Here is an 18,095-nt window from a genome sequence, read left to right as displayed (position 1 = left end):
AGTGTCTCATTTTTATTGTATTTCTTTGATTCCTAGTGAAATTTGTAATTCTCTCTCTGTTTGAAACACTCTGTGCCAGACAAAGGAAACCACGACAGCATTTATCCTCAATGTCAAAGAACTTAACTAATGTGTCATTTCTCCGAATACTTATTTCTATTACCAAACCCTTAAACTCACTGTATGGGTATTGATCCTCTGTTGTGTAGATTTCAAAACCATCCCTGAGTAAACTGTAAGTAAGCCAGTGAGCATTTGGAGAATCAGGTGGACTCCAGGAGAGATTGATAGCAGAAGAACTTTGAACTTGTCCTCTGGGCGGAGGTTGCTGGAATGGAGCTAAATTACAATGAAGAGAGCATTTATTAGCAAAGCAATCAATAAACAGAAAAGCAAACTGAAGTAAGATATCCAGCAAAGAGGTCTTTCTCATTCAGGATTACTTTATCAAGAAGACATGTGGTTTACCAAGACATTAATAAACAAAGGGTTCATGAGTTCTCTAAAACAAAGCTTTTTATCCAAAAGCATAAAAAAACTTTTTAGGTCAAAGCATCTGGCATAAATATAGATGGGGATAAAAAACCACAATAGTTTACATTAAGCATTTCTTTCTTTGCCTTTTTTTTTTTTTTTTTTTTTTTTTTTGAGAAACCATCCAAGGATGCATAACATTTATTTTTTTTACACAGTTAATTTAAAGTTGACATAAGTTCCACTGAAACTTGAAATTTAAGTAGCATAATCTTTGGATTTTTGAGAGGAAGCTTTCCATTCCATTAAGTACAATGCTTTGTCTTGCTTCAGAGAGCACAGTGTAAAAGAAAGAATAATATTTGGTGATATAAATAGCTATGGATGTTAAATAATCTAAATATTATCAAGAAACAATTTGAATATACTATATGAGTGTACCATCACCTGTTAGAGGTGTTTTTAAGATGTGATATGATTGCTTATCAGGCACATAAAAAATAAGAACATTCATCTAACTACTTAAGTGACGTTTTCCATAATACAAATATATACCATGAAAACACTGTATTCTGTCACTGTAAATTTTCCTTAGTCTCCCTGCTTTTGAGAGTGAGTTTTCTTCTTTTCTTCCCCAGAATACACAAACGTAAAGGAGAAAAACAACAGCTAAATATTTTTAAGGACAATCAACCACTAGTTTAAACAAGATGCACAATCCCCCATCCATTTAAAGAAGCACAACTTATTCAAACATTCTTGTTAAATAAGATGTCAAGGGTACAGGTTGCTGTGTTACCTTACTTTTAAACCATTAATATTTTTGAAGAAATATGTAAATATAATGTACAGAAAAGAATCCATTAAATAATTAATATTTTTATATGAAATATCTACAGTCATTAGAAGCCTCACTAAAAGAAAGCACACTCAAAAAAAGTAACTTGGAGAGATCTTTCAAAAGGGTGGGAAGTACTTTCAAAAGGGTGGGCAAAAGAGATGGTGCAGTACTCTCAGGTATAGAAACTGCAGAGTGCTATCGCTATTTATTTCAGGGTTTCTCAAGCCAACCCTGAACCCTGGGTCTAATGATTCACTGGGAAGACTCAAAGACTCATCATATAGTCCTACTCATGGCTAAAATTTATTACAATGAAAGGTTGCAGAATTCATCAACAAAGGGAAAAGGCATATCAATGAAGTCCAGGGGAAACCAAGCACAAGCCTCTAAGAATTCTCTTCCAGTAGAGATAGAACAGGCCTAATTCCCCCAGCAATGCATTATGAAAATGTGTGTAATGTGTTGCCAGTCAGGGAAGCTCCTTAGAAACTCAGTGCACAGGGTTTTTATTGGGGGCTGTTCATATGAGCAGCCTCTGTCTGGCATTGACCCAAATTTAAGACCCCCACAAGGAAAGCAGGTGTTAAGCCTAAACCGTACTTTGTACAAATGTTTAAGTGCAGTGGTCCTCTCTTATCAGTTCTGGGGATAATGTGGATCCAGGTGCCAGCCAAAGGCCAGCTTTGTAAGCAGGTCTTTCTAAAAATAAGCAGTCAGGCTTGCTATGTTAACTCTTCTCTGCACATTGTCTCTAGCTTAAATGGGGACATAACTCAGGGACAGAAAGGACTGAATGAAGAGCATCACCTGACAGGAGCTATGACCACTCATGGAGGGATGCAGTTAGCTTGAGGCTGCTTCTACGTGGACACAGGGAGTGAGGAATTAAATATTCGACTTCCTTTTCCACCTGCCCTCCAGATGTTTGGTGGGTCCCTCCTAGCAGCTGAAATCAACTAACTAAAAGTCAGAGGGCAATGGAGGCTACTGATGCAAACCACATACAATCTTGGAGGACAGAGCAAAGTGGAAAAGTAGAGAACAGTAAAATGATGTTATTCTGCAAACTAGGCAAAGACTTCCACCTCAGAGCTATTGCTAATTCACCAGGACCCATGAGTGATGAACTCTGTTTAATAGATATAATATATGAACTCTGTCTAAAAGATATAATATAATCAAATTGTTACGGATTTCAAGAGCACTTTGATCTTTATACACCACACACACACACACACACACACACACACACACACACACACACACATGTTTTTGTCCATAGTTCCTGGCTCATAACTTCCACAGACCTTGTTAGTTCCTTGGTGACTAACACAATAAGCATGTCTTTTGTTGAAGTATTGGTGTTTTGTCCAGGGGTCCTGAAGCAGCTTCAGAACAATTTAAAAGCAATACAGGTGAAGGACAGTCTTCTGTTACAATACTGGGGAGCTTTAGGCTCCAGAAGTAGGCCTCAGAAAATAGGGTCTATCTCTGTTCTGTTCTGCTTCTATCTGTTCCGTTTTCTCCCCAAGGCAGGTCACAGAAACTAAAAATATACTCTAATCTTCCTCCACCTTTCTGTCTTAGAGCTGGCCATAAGGAAATTCTCTGACCTACCTTGTCTGATTGTGGGTCATGAGACCCTCATTTTAGAAGGGGTCCTGTCCCATACCCTGGAGGAATGAATGCTGCAGAGAGAGGCCAAGAAGACTCTGAATAGGCAGCTTTGCTGGGTTTCCCCACTCAGTCGATTAGTATGAAATCATACTCCCTTTTTCTTTAAATCACATTTCTACATAGCTGTCCATGTGTTGAAGGCCAAAAGAATGAGGGTCATGATCAACTCAGTATACCACTGGAGGCTATATGAGTAAACAGCAAGTTCTCATGAAAGCAGGATGTTGGCAAACTGACAAACTGTATCTCCACCCAGAAGGAATGCTGAGGGCGGTCACAACACAGGCACAAGTGTTTCTTGTGATTAGGCAAATCTGAAGCCTGTTAGTAATAATATGAACCTGTGATCAATCAAGCAGCTGACCAAACATTACCTCCTCCTCCCTGCTCTTTCTACCCAATAAATACAAAGGGCTGTGGAAGCTCAGGCAGCTGCCCTTGCTCACGAGAAGCAGGGATTCCCTTCTTCCCATGTTACCCTTCCTTTGAAATACTTTTGTTTATAGTTTTCATTTCTGTATTCATCCCCCTTCATTCAGTCTTGTAATGATGGTCTCAAGTAGTAACAATAGTAACTGTCGTAGTGATGGTCTCAAGTGGTAATTGTGGTAGTCTGCCACATCCATGCTTCAGTCATGCTTATCCAATGAAGTTGCTATAAAGGGTCGAGGCAGGCAGATCATGAGGTCAGAAGATCGAGACCATCCTGGCCAACAAGGTGAAACCCCAACTGTACTAAAAATACAAAAATTAGCCAGGCATCATGGCATGCACCTGTAATCCCAGCTACTCAGGAGGCTGAGGCAGGAGAATCGCTTGAACCTGGGAGTCAGATGTTGTAGTGACCCAAGATCGCCACTACACTCCAGCCTGGCAACAGAGAGAGACTCTGTCTCAAAAAAAAAAAAAAAAAAAAAAAGGGTCCAAGAGGCCATGGTTGTGGGGCAGGGGGACGGTGGAGGTACAGGGAGAGCTCCAGGTAGTTAAACACGTGCAAGTTCCTGGAAGGTGGGACACCTAGGGAGAACATGGAAGCTCTGCTCCCCTTTCCACGTGTCTTGTCCTATGCATTGCTTCATCTGTATCCTTTATAATATCCTGTATCATAAATCAGTAAAAATAAGTGTTTCCTGAGCTCTGTGAGCTGATCTGCCAAATTAATTGAACCCAAGGAGGGAGTCACAGCCACCCCAATCTGTAGCCAGAGGGTTACAAGCACAGGCAAAATAACCTGGAGCTTGTGAGTGGTGTTAGAAGTTGTGGGCAGCCTTGGGAACTGAGCCCTCACCTGTGGAATCTGCCACTACTTCCAGGTATATAGTGCAAGAGTTGAACTGGGTTGCGGGATATTAATGCTGCAGAATTGCTTGTTCACCAAAGTAGTCTATGTTGATAGTGGTGTGAGAACAGAGCGGGGGAAAAGTTGTTTTATTCTGCACAGCACTGAATGTAAAATATATAAAATTCCATGTATTATGAATAGGCTTCCTAAAGACAAAGTCTGATCCTAAGGCAGACAATATTTATATCATATGTTTTAAAATATTCAAACTAGATATATGCTCATTGCTCTCCTTTTGTCTTTTTCTTCTTTGGAATTTGCATTGTTCTATTAACATTCCAACAGTCTATATGCTTATTTAGACATAGGAAAAGAGTAGCAACAATCTCATAATGACACATGAGAAAAGAATTATTTCCGAATAGCACCTTACATTTTTGAATTCATGGATTTTGCATATTTGATATGGTCACGTTGATCGGTTGAACACTGACAATGCATTTGACCCTTTCAGTGGATTTTAATTTAGGGTTTGAAATCCTGTTGTTCTTGGTGGAGCCACAAATATCATAAACTGCCTCATTTATGGCACTCTCAAACAACCTTGCAATTCATGGCAATTTAACATTTTTTAGTGAATATTAGTGATTTCATCTAAAACTCTGCATGCTATCAGGAACACAACAGATTTCAGAGTTAGAGCAATCAAAACTGACCTTCAGATGATTTTCTAAGGCAGCAAAATGCTTTGGGGATGAATGAAAATGAAAGAGAGATAGATGTTTCACTCCCATGTCAAAGGGTGTAGAAAATGATTTGCATTACATGAAAATTTCCTTGGCAACAAAAGTTCTTCACACACATAGGCTCTTTCCAAACATTTAAGCTGATTACTTGCTATGACCATGTCAACCACAATCTTGTCTGACTCCACAGCATAAATAAATAGTACCTCTTTGGTATTTAAATTGAAATTTTCTTAAACCAGAAGGTTTAGATGACTTACCAACACTTTTGAGAATAATATTATTACATCTTGGGCATGAGAAAACTTGACCCTTTATGTGCTTGAAGTAGAATTCCTAGAAAATGTTCACATATTCATTCAATCAAAATTGCCAAGAATGCTATTTGCATATGCCAGACTCCCTTTTGTGGAATGAGAGTATAATACTGTGACTAGATCCATCTCTTTGGGAACCACGAGCTTGAATCTCCAGCTTTGGAACTTTGGTAGTTGTATTATTATCGTCAAATATTGATTGGACGCTCTGAACCTTTTCTCATTTATATTAGGAGAACGATAATGTCTCCCTGTCAAGGTTATTTTGAAGATAAGGGGTGTGTGTGTATGTGTGTGTATGTATGCACATATGTATGTAGGGGTGTGTGTGTGTATGTGTGCATAAAGTAGTTGCTCAATAAATATCACCTTTATTTCCTCTACCCTCCAGTAGGTTGGAAGGCATCCTTGATTCTTACATCCCAAGAATTATAAATGGCTTATTTGGCAATAAATGCGCACAGATAATATATACTAATGGGAAAATTACTTCTATCTTAATATCCTAATAGAAAAGTGATCACACATGGATCCTGCATGAAACTCATGAGACACTGGAGAGCACATGGCTAAGCATGAAAGGAACAGTGAATAGAAATAACATTGCAGAATTATACTATAGGTTTCCTGGAAACACACAGAAAACAGATAATGTACAAGTCTTCATCTCCTTGGTTAAATTTTTGATGCATTATAAGTGAAATTCCTTTCTTAATTTCTTTTTCAGATCGTTCATTGCTGGCGTATAGAAACACAACTAATTTTGTGTGTTGATTTTGTAACATAGAACATTGCTGAATTTGTTTACTAGCTCTAGTAGCTTTCTTGTGAATTCATTTGGACTTTCCACATATAGAATCATATCATCTACAAGTAAAGAACAGCAACTTTCTAATTTGGGAGACTTTTGCTTACTTTTTCTTGATTACCTGCTCTGGCTAATATGTGGACATTTTTGTATTATGTCTGATCTTAGATCTCAGTCTTTCATTTTTGAATATGATGTTAGCTATAGGGTCAACTGCATTTTTGCAGAGATGCTTGGGTAATTCAATGGGGAAAGGATAGCAATTTCAACAAATGTTAATGGAACATTTAGATATCTATGTGTCAAAAAATAAAAATGAAATAAAAAGCTTAGATGCTTAACTCATACCATGTATAAAACTAATTCAAATTATTTCATGGATCTAAATGTAAAAGTTTAAGTATAAAACTTTAAAATAATAAAGGAGAATTTTTTTTTTTTTTACATTGAGTCAGACCAAAATTTCTGAGATAGGACACAAAAACATGACCCATAAAGGAAAATCTTAGTAAACTGACTTCATGAAAGGTAAAAGCTTTTGCTCTTTAAAGTATACCATTAAGAAAATGAAAACCAAATCCACAGAATGGGACGACTATTTGCAAGTTTTATTCCAAATTAATAAGGAATTCTTTAACTCAGTAAGAGGACTAACAACTCAACTAAAATACAGGCACAATATTTGAAAGATACTTTGCCAAAAATCACATGAATGACAATACACATGAAAAGATGTTCAACATTAGTCACCAGGAAAAATGCAAACTAAAACCACAACGAGATACTACTACACATTCACTGAATGGCTATAATGAAATAGAGTCAATGCCAAATGTTGCTGAGGCCGTAGAGTAACTGGACCTCTTACAAATTGCTAATGTAAATGTAAAATGATACAGCCGTGTTGGAAAATAATTTGGCAGTTCCTTAAAACATTAAAAATATATTCAGTATACAAACCAGCCTTTTTATTCTCAGGATGTAAAGAGATATAAAGACGAATGTCCACACAGACACTTGTAACTATATGTTCATGGATGCATTATTCATAATAGAACAATACTGAAAACAGTCTATGCATCAGCTGATCAATGGATAAACAAAATATAGTATATCCAGAAAATACTACTCAGTAATTAAAAGAATCTACTGAGACATGCAACCATGTGATTGAACCTCAAAAACATTTTGTTAAGAGAAAGAAGCTAGATACAAAAGCCTATACATTGTAAAAAGGCTAAATGTTGTATACTTTCATTTATATAAAACTTCTGGGAAAGACAAAATTATCTCATCAAAGACCCTACAACTAGTTTTTTGGGGCTAGAGGTAGGAGTCGTGATTGCCTGGAAATGGGCACAAAGGAACTTTTTTGAAATGACATAAGTGTTCTACAATTGGATTATAATAATGCTTGCACAAGTATAAATTTACTAAAATCCATCAAACCATATACTTAAAGTGGTTAAATGTATAATATGTAAATTATACTTTAATAAAGCTGTTAATAAAAGGAGAGCTAGAAGAGACTCTCTGGTAAGGAGAGATAAAGAAAAATGTGGATATAAAGATGAATAAATAACAATGAGAATAGTGTCAAGAAGACAAACACTATTAAACAATAAGTGGCTAACTGTATACTTGTGTGTGTGTATGTGTATAATTTTAGTTAAGTTCATAGAAGGTTGAACTAACTGTAATATCATTCACTAAGAAAAAATACAGAAAATAGGAATATTTAATTTATGTTAATTCCTATTTTGCTTCCTCTCAAGAAGCATGGCTATCATTTTGAAAGCATGAAACCAATATTTAAAGGAAAGAAGTGAATCACTCAGTAGGGAAATTGAATATAAGAAAAGGTCTAACTATTTTATTTTAATTCAATCCTCTTGCATTTTGGAAATTAAATCCTAGGATTCCTACCTTGATAGCCCGCCAAAAAAACACAAAAAAAACAAAAAACAAATCACAGATGATATTACTAAACTATTGCTAGTGGCCCATAGAAGATATAATGAGGGTTATAATCCTGCAGTTCCCAAACTGTGTAGTGAGGTACCATGAGAAATTTTAATTTTAAATGAAAGCACTTCTTGACATCTGTGGGATACAGAGAAAAATACTAGCCAGAGGTAGTTCACTGTGTCAACAATAGATAGCACTACGTTCCTTTCAATCTCATCATATCTTTGTGAAGCCAGTTGTTCTGGCTGCTTCTGCTAGGATCCAACACAAGGACCATGTGATTATCAAGCTGGAACAGGAGAGAAGGCTGGCACCCTTCATCCTCATGCCAACATTTACATTTTTCTGCTCCCCTCCTATTATCAGTGTCCGTCATTCTAGCTATGTTTTGACCCCCTTTGGAGACAGGCATGTTGTCTCATTTGTTTCTAATAAATTGCCTCTGCTGATGCTGAGCTTCTAACTTTACACAGTGTTTTTGAAATTTTTGTTAAAAACCTAGGAGCGAAACCAACGCCTGGCTCGTAGCAGCAGCCTCTGAGGTGTCCCTGGCCAGTGTCCTTCCACCTGTCCACAACTATGGGGAACATCTTCGCCAACCTCTTCAAGGGCCTTCTTGGCAAAAAAGAAATGCGCATCCTCATGGTGGGCCTGGATGCTGCGGGGAAGACCACGATCCTGTACAAGCTTAAGCGGGGTGAGATCCTGACCACCATTCCCACCATAGGCTTCAACGTGGAAACCGTGGAGTACAAGAACATCAGCTTCACTATGTGGGATGTGGGTGGCCAGGACAAGATCCGGCCCCTGTGGCGCCACTACTTCCAGAACACACAAGGCCTGATCTTCGTGGTGGACAGCAATGACAGAGAGCGCGTGAACGAGGCCCGTGAGGAGCTCATGAGAATGCTGGCCGAGGACGAGCTCCGGGATGCTGTCGTCCTGGTGTTCGCCAACAAGCAGAACCTCCCCAAAGCCATGAATGCAGCTGAGATCACAGACAAGCTGGGGCTGCACTCCCTACACCACCGGAACTGGTACATTCCGGCCACCTGCGCCACCAGCGGTGATGGGCTCTGAAGGACTGCACTGGCTGTCCAATCAGCTCCGGAACCAGAATGAGACCCCACTCCCTCTCACTCCTTTTGCCCTCTGCTTTACTCTCATGTGGTAAACGTGCGGCTCGTGGTGTGAGTGCCAGAAGCTGCCTCCGTGGTTTGGTCACCGTGTGCATCGCACCGTGCTGTAAATGTGGCAGACGCAGCCTGCAGCCAGGCTTTTTATTTAATGTATATAGTTCTTGTTTCCAATGAGGCAGTTTCTGGTACTCCTATGCAATATCACTCAGCTTTTTTTATTTTAAAAAGAAAAATCAACTCACTATTCAGTGCTAAGAGGGGATGTAGGCCCATGGGTACCTGGCCTCCAGGAGTCGCTGTGTTGGGAGAGCCGGGCATGCCCTTGGCTTTAGAGCTGTGTTGAAATCCATTTTGGTGGTTGGTTTTTAACCCAAACTCAGTGCATTTTTAAAAATAGTTAAGAATCCAAGTCAAGAACACTTGAACACACAGAAGGGAGACCCCACCTAGCATAGATTTGCAGTTAAGGCCTGGATGCCGGTCACCAGCCCAGCTGTTCCCCTCAGGAACATGTGGTGGCGCAGCAGACCACGATCAATTCTGCATGGTCATAGTAGAGATCCCCGCAACTCGCTTGTACTTGGGTCACCCTGCATTCCATAGCCATGTGCTTGTCCCTGTGCTCCCACGGTTCCCAGGGGCCAGGCTGGGAGCCCACAGCCACCCCACTCTCCCGCAGACCGCCCCACCCACCTTCAGGCAGCCTATGGGAGGCAGGGCCCCATCTGTCCCTCGGTCACCTTGTGGCCAGAGTAGGTCCGTCGTCCCCAACCCTCGTGCTCGCTCAGACACTTTGGCAGGATGTCTGGGGCCTCACCAGCAGGAGCGGTGCAAGCCGGGCAGGCGGTCCACCTAGACCCACAGCCCCTTGGGAGCACCCCACCTCTGTGTGTGATGTAGCTTTCTCTCCCTCAGCCTGCAAGGGTCTGATTTGCCATCGAAAAAGACAACCTCTACTTCTTTCTTTTGTATTTTGATAAACACTGAAGAAGCTGGAGCTGTTAAATTTATCTTGGGGAAACCTCAGAACTGGTCTATTTGGTGTCGTGGAACCTCTTACTGCTTTCAATACACGATTAGTAATCAACTGTTTTGTACACTTGTTTTCAGTTTTCATTTCGACAAACAAGCACTGTAATTATAGCTATTAGAATAAAATCTCTTAACTATTAAAAAATAAAAAAATAAAAAATAATAAAAACCTAAAACAGATGCAGAAACAACCACAAGCAGTTGAAAGACTGTGCTCAGTATGATGTATCATGATTTTAAAGAGATCAAAAACCAAAAGGAATATGTCCAGCGAAGAATCATTAGGAATGTGAAAGTTTTTAAAAATTCTGACAAATAAGAAACACTTGGAAAAAATGTCCAGTTAATAAAATATAAAAGTAAATGTCTACCACTACTAAGAATTGTAGGCTAGCTTTCCAGTGACATGACTATCCAGTTTTGCCTGAGAGATAATTCCCAGACTGTGTCTCAAATGCAAGAAAGAATAGGTAGCAAAAAGTAAAGCAGGTGCCAACATTTTCACAAAATTAGTGGCAGAATCAGTCAGAAATCACTAAGATTAGATATCATAATTTCATTATAAATGATGATCTACAACTCATATCCAAAAGGAATATGCTAGAATTTTTGTTGCATACAAAGCAATCAATTGTATTGCTAATCAATATATGACACATCATAATTAAGTGGCCAATGAAGTCCAGATTTGTGTTTAGACTGTATTTATACATGAAAGGAATTATGATAGTTCCTTCCCAAAAGAAGCATAAATACCTAGTTTTACTTATTCTGAAATCCAGAGGGACTGATGAAATGTGGGATGCTGAAGAGAAGCTACACAGGTACAAAATATCAATACATCTTCTTAATCACTAGCTACGTCCTGCTTTCCATTACCTCAAAATCTAGTACAGTTGTTTTGGAGTCCAATATTCCATTACTTATCTCTCTCCCTCTCCCCTTAAATGTAGATAGCAGAGTTCCAGACATGCTGGTTTGTGATGATCTGTCATGACTTGTGGCGTTTCCTATCATTGTGACTCATGACAGTCTCAGGACACCCCAAGGAGAATATGCATAACACAATATGTTGTAGAGGGCTCCTACCACATGTTCCCAGCAGGCGTTTCTTAGGAATTCTGGAAAAGGTAAGGATGTATGATCTTGAAGTAAATATAGGAAAACGGTCAATATGTTATGAAATTGTAGAACTGCAGGTGACCTTGTGAGGTCAATGCAAGGAACTGAAAAGTGATGTTGAGAAGTCAAAAGATACTTACATGTAATCTTTGGCTTTAAGGAATTAAAGATATAAATGTGAGAGATATTTAAATGAGTGTAACTTAAAGTAGAAAGAAATATCAATTATAGGGTGAGTAATATGCTGTGGTGGATGATACTAATTATTGTAATATCAATAAACAGCTAATGATATAATAGTGCCCATAAACTTTGGAGGATGGAAGAATATCAAACTTATAATAAACAAGAATATACCCTTTATTTCTTAAAAACAAACAAACAACAAACAAACAAACTTACATGGAAATGTCTTTGTGTGGGTGACCAACTATTTTGGTTTAACCAGTACTGTCCTGATTTTACCACTGAAAGTCCTGTGTCCTGGGAAAACCCTTGGTCTGGGAAAACCTAGGACTTTAATCACCTCATTGTTGATTTCATTCCAAAAAACCATTGTAAATATGCCACTGTGAACACAATTGTATTATCATTTCCAATTGTCTAACCAAGGAAAAGCACACATATTTCACTGAATGTATTTTTTTTTTTCCATTTCTTACCTACATTCTTCACATTGTACTAAGTCTTTCTGATGAGTTCTAAATGGAGAAATAAAACAATGAGATGCAGTCCCCTGTAAGATGCTGCTTCACAAACCAGCACTGAGCCAGAGTTCACTTACTTTTGCTGCAACCCAATAGATTGTTGACATCCAAGTGGCTTGCACTGGGAACACACGCATCACACTTTGAGCCAGTGACAAATTGTTTACAGAAACACTGGCCTGTGACCAAGTGGCAGGTTTCATTCAAGGCTCCTGAGAGATGACAATTACAAGGCTGACATCTGAAAACAAGACAAATAAACCATCAAAGAGAATAGTGTTTTGATTAATAATTCATAGTATAAGTTACACCTACCAATAGCATTGTAGAGTAAGATGGTTTATTTTAGCCAACAAATTGAAAAGAATCTTGAGCTAAACAAATATAGAATCAACATAAAATAAAGGAAAATAGAAAAGATGTTTATAAAACTACTGCTCCTGGTAAAACCTGTATAAAGCTTTCTCTTTATAAACTAACTAATAGCAAAAAATATATTATATTGTTTTTTAAAATCCCACAGTATATCTTATAGATTAGTTTGAATCCAGTTGTTCAATTAGGAATACTGTAAATTTTGCTTTTACAAAAGCAGTTCTCCTGTCAGCTAAAAATTTAGATTAGGTACCCATAAAATTATCTTTTCAAGTGACTATCCAATTGCAAAATAGAAAACCAGGGGTAAATCATTGCTCTCCCTAAAAATCTTAAAATTCTATAGTTAGTTCCATGAAGACTAAATTTCACTAAGAAAGTTGCTTGAGGAAGACAGGTTCAAATATTGTTGATGCCTTAATATGGGTTATATTTCATCTTCTATTTTATGAACTAAACTTATCTATCCACAATGGTTGGAGAATACAATATTATTCTGATTTATGAAAAGATGCAAATGATGTGAACATAATAAGATAACTTTACTGCAGCTTAAATTTCTTGGATCCAAAGTTGCCTGTAAAAATACCAGTAGTGGCATTTTGCCATAATAGAAAATAAAATTTGTTCCCTCACAGTGAATTATTCAAACATGTAGCTTATGCCAATGGCACTGATTAGGATAAGCAATGTTAGTGCCATGAGGTATTAGAGAAGCAAAACAGCACATGTAAGAAGACCACTCACCATTAAAAAGGTACTCTCCTTGTGGTATGTTTAAAATGTCAAAAGGATTCACCTATATGTTCTAATAAAGATGCTGAATGGACGGAGTTACTTTTCCCCACTGCAATTTTTACAGTGTGATCTCTTGAGTAATCATTCAACACCCTTAAAAAGGCTGATAAAAGCTAAGACTGCCAAATAAGCTGCAAATTTGTTTTATGGACTAATATCCCCTTGGGAATAAATAAAGTACAGTTTTTCTTGAAAACCACTGTACTGTAGTTTGCCCTTTTTATGGTCATGATAAAAGGACATTTTCCCCCTTCAAACAACTGTATTAGGTCTTTTATCTATACACATTACATCAGAATTTCATTTCATATAGATGTTTTGTTTAGGTTAGGTTTTAGAGCTGAGAAAAGTATGTATTATAATTAAAATGGAATTATAGATGCAAAAATATTTGATTTGCTCTTAATTTCATTATATGCTGTTATGTAGAGTCTATTGTTTATAGGCTTTTAATATAATTTTAGTGAGCATAAACAATAAGAGAAAAACTTCTCTCAATGTGTGTGTGTGTGTGTTTGTGTATATATGTATAACTGCACCACTCATGTGTAAGTATCTCTTGAGTATTTCAGTTTTTATTATCATTCACTCCTGAGACAATCACACTTATTTTACATATAATACATTTAGAATAATAGCTTCCAGTGTATAACATAATTCCGTTCTTTGGTGTAGTTCTATTTTTTTCCATTCAAAGCATGCAGTGTTTTGAGCAATTAAATGTGTCTATTCTTGATTTCATAGTCTCTTTTCCAAGCCATTGTTATAGTCAACTTATCTGACTTGTTATAATCGCTTGACTTCAGTAAGAATTTTTCCTAAATGAAGTTCACGGGAGAAGACTTTTCTGAACATTGTAGTTTGTTTTTACCCCAAAGGACACTGGGGATAATTTTGTAATTAAGGATTAAGTAAAATGATTCCTTTAGATTTCTCAGCCACTCAAATATAATTTTAAACATTTCCAAGACTCTTTAGCAAATAAGCTACAAGTTTGATGTCATTTTATAAGTTATCCCTCCTCAAGAGTACCTCCTAAATGAAATACATTTCACATTTATTAAAACAAAATTATACATAATAAAGGAAAAGACATTTTAAGCTTAGAAAGAGAAACACCAAACTAAGATGAATTGCAATATTGATTTTGCCAGGATAAATGGTTTTTGTAATATTAATATAAAGAAACCTTTATTACACTGACTCTCTTGGTACAGCCAGAGCTTCTCCCGCAATCTGTTTAAAATCTTTATTTTTCATCCTTATGGGAAAACCTCACTTGTTAAATGGATTTCATAAAGAGTAATCTGTCAAGATTTATATAGATAAACAATTTGTGATGTTTATTGACCAGTTCATTATGGTAAACAAAACAGGAGTAAAGCATCGCTAATCTCTGCCAGCAGTTTGCTATGATAGTACTCTTTGGACCCTTACATAACTCAGTATTTACTGGTTACAATGGGAAAGAAGTTGGCCTCTGTCTCCTAAATCACAAATTTATATACTTTCCTTTCCTAGGAGTTTCTTCCAGTTGTGGAAACAGTGAGAGAAAGTGTTATCCTAATTATTACTGTTGAAGAAACCTAACTATTAATGAAAGGAATATGTTTCAGTAATGCACATCACTGTCAGAAAATTCATCATCTGAGGGAGAACTACTGTAGGAGGCCCAGAGATATATCCCAAGATATATAGGTCACTTTATTGACATTTCTCTTTGTACACCCCTCCTCTGTCTGGGGCCTCAGCTCATGGGTACTATCAAATTGATTTAAATATTGATTGACATAAATAACATTCATTGAGGGCCAGCTATGTTCCAGGACTGGAATAAACATCAAGGATATAGAGATTAATCATATAGAATTGCCCCCGTCCTCAAGGAGCTCACAGTCTCGTATGCAAGATAAAATGGAAAGAGCATTAATAAAGATGTATCCAGGCTCTAAAGGTCCAGAAATGGGGCAACTCACCTAGTCTGGTAGCAGAAGAAGGGATGGGAAGGGTAATTTTAAATAAGAGTCTTGGAGGAGATGCTTGGGCTGAATGTTAAAAGACGAGTAGAAATAAGCCAGGTAAGTCGGGGAGGGGCAAAAATAGAGGAAAAAAAGAAAAAGTAGAACAAGGTATGAAATTGCAAGCAGCTCAGTACTCTTGGATGTAAATTCAGAATGGGAAATGGTGATAGGTAAACCTGGAAAGGTGAGCAGAAGTAAGATCATGCTACCTTGGGGCAGTGGCAAGGAGCAATGGAAATTAGCAGGATAGACCTGAGAAATGTTAAGTAAAATTGGTAGAATGGGATGCCAAATTGAAAAGAGAAGGGAGGATAGGTATAGAGTTACTCCCCGTCTTCTAACTTGTTGATGGGGACGATGAGACATCATTCAACATAAAGAATGAAGGAGAAAGAGAACTCCAATTGCTAAGGGATTTTAGATAAGGATTATTAATAAACAAAACAGAAAGAGACTTCAAGGCAAATTGGCAAAATTGGGCAGAGTTTTTTTGTTTGTTTGTTTTTGTTTTTGTTTTCCATCAGTGCCTAACACAAAGACTAGCGCACAGTAAGGATTAGGTAAATATTGTCGGATACAGGAATTGATTGTGAATAAAGCACCAGGGAAGCTTTAGATTTAGGATAGGACACCAGAGATTAATCCAAACATGGTTTGTAGCTCCAATAACAGGTTAGCTCTTTTGAGCCCCTTTTTTATTGGCTTAACTCTGTCCCCCTCCCTAACCTCACTCCCAGGGAATGGACAGCTTTCTTTAAGAGCTAGTCTCTGTTCAGATTCTCTTAGACCAGTGTTCTCAGTTCATAGAATTCGGTGAGTGCTACAGTGCCCTCTAGAGGAGTCTGGTTTTCCCCGATTAACAGTGGAGTTGTGGTTTCATAGAGCTTCTTAGTTTCCCTTTAGTTACAGCCTATTAACAGCATCTTTATTCTTTTGGAGGTGGAATCAGAATTACAGGAGAGGGATTTGAGGCTTGGGCATCCATGTTGTGTGAGCTGAAAGCCATATTCACATGACTTATTGAACAAGGAAATACGAGTGCCTCATCTGAAAGGGAGAAGTTAACAGTGTGCAAACCCACCCTTTTTGGTGAATTTCCCATGCACAAATAGAGAAACTCATAAAATCTGGACCAGGGGCAGTGACTCCCTTGCATCCAGGCAATAGTGACAGCTAAGTCCAGGCAGCTTGCTTAGCAAGGGTCTGATTTGAGAACACTATCTCTTTCTCCTTTGTTGACACTCCACATATTTATGCAAATAACTAAATAACTGTAAGATATGATAGCAGAATCAAATTTTAAAGTGCTCGCAGAAAGAAGAGAGATTTCACTTATTTTCTATGGTCTTAGAAGGCAGAAATAAGACTAGGCAAGAAAGTCAAGAGACTGCAACTTTTTGGTCAATATAAATAATATATTTCTATTTGTTGCAGAATTACAGTTGTTTGAAATAAACATGAGCTACTTCATGAGATAGTGGGCTCCTTTTAGTTCCATGTTTTGGAGCAGAAGCTGAATGGCCATTCACCAGTTATTCTGAAAAGGTGATTTATGCAGAGAAATGTATAGGGTAGAGTTTAACCAAAATTACTTTTAAGGTTCTTACCCAGTCTATAAAGTTATGATTCTATTATGCTTAGTGAGAATAAGTAATTTGCCCAAGGTGGCAGTAAATTTAGTTACAAGGTCAGCAATCTTTATCTATAAAGGATGAGATAGTAAATATTTTAGGCTTTGCAGGCCATATGAACTCTATTGTAACTCAACTCTGCTGCTGCTGCTGTAGTAGTAAAGTAACCACAGAAAATATGTAAAGAATTAACATTGTTGTGCTCCAATAAAACTCTATTTACATAAACATGTGGCAGACCCCCAGGCTATAGATGGCTAAACTCTGGCAGAGCAGGTCATATTATGCTCACCCCAACAATATCCAGGTTCTAATCCCCCAAACTTGTGAATGTTACCTTACTTGGTAAAAGGAATTTGCAGATCTGGTTAAGGATTTTGAGATGAGGAGATTATCCTGGATTATCTAACAATGCCCAATGTAATCTAGCGTCCTTATAAAGGAAGGCAGGAGGGTAAAAGTCAGAGAGAAAACATGTAAGGACATAAGCAGAGGTCCAAGGAAACACTGCTCTGCTGGCTTTGAAAATGAAGGAAGGAGCCATGAGCTAAAGAATGTGTGCAGAGCACAGTGGCTCACACCTGTAATCCCATCACTTTGGGAGGCCGAGGTGGGAATTCAAAACAAAACCAGCCTGACCAACATGGAGAAACCATATCTCTACTAAAAATACAAAATTAGCTGGGGGTGATGGTGGGTGCTTATAATCACAGCTACTCGGGAGGCTGAGGCAGGAGAATCATTTGAACCCAGGAGGCGGAGGCTGTGGTGAGCTGAGATCACACCATTGCACTCCAGTCTGGGTAACAAGAGCAAAACTCCATCTCAAAAAAAAAACGAAAGAAAGAAAGAGAGAAAGAAAGAAAGAGAAAGAAAGAAAAAGAAAAGAAAGAAAAAGAAAGAAAAAGAAAAAGAAAAAGACAAAAGAAAGAAAAAGAAAAAGAAAAAGAAAAAGAAAAAGAAAAAGAAAAAGAAAAAGAAAAAGAAAAAGAAAAAGAAAAATAGGTCGGATCTCAAAAGCGTAATGGGAAAATCGAAATCATTTTTCCTGAGATCTACCGTCTAGACCTGATTTAATATAAAGTCGACATTCATTAAAGAACCATCGGTTCAGAACCTGGATATCTAAATTATGTTTTAAATACTAGGTTAGATGT

The 18,095-nt window shown here is 37.7% G+C and overlaps 1 protein-coding gene and 1 pseudogene across 2 annotated transcripts in view; one reads left to right on the top strand and one right to left on the bottom strand.

The window, feature by feature from the left end:
• The window catches only part of USH2A (usherin), a 790,277-nt gene that overhangs the window by 575,821 nt on the left and 196,361 nt on the right, over positions 1–18,095 (bottom strand). Inside the window, exons 14-15 of the mRNA XM_021927201.2 lie at positions 12,191–12,354; positions 181–339 (exon numbers count right to left, since the gene is read on the bottom strand). Of these exons, the coding sequence (XP_021782893.2) occupies positions 181–339; positions 12,191–12,354 (323 nt within the window). The remainder of the gene's footprint in view (positions 1–180; positions 340–12,190; positions 12,355–18,095) is intronic.
• Positions 8,610–10,339, top strand: LOC101014699 (annotated as a pseudogene). Its single transcript, XR_159832.5, has one exon. The product of XR_159832.5 is annotated as an ADP-ribosylation factor 1 pseudogene (transcript).

The sequence above is a fragment of the Papio anubis genome, chromosome 1 (genome assembly GCF_008728515.1).
Source record: "Papio anubis isolate 15944 chromosome 1, Panubis1.0, whole genome shotgun sequence".
Classification (NCBI taxonomy): domain Eukaryota; kingdom Metazoa; phylum Chordata; class Mammalia; order Primates; family Cercopithecidae; genus Papio; species Papio anubis.
The sequence above is the reverse complement of the archived record's forward strand: the minus strand, read 5'-3'. Positions and strand labels throughout refer to the sequence as shown.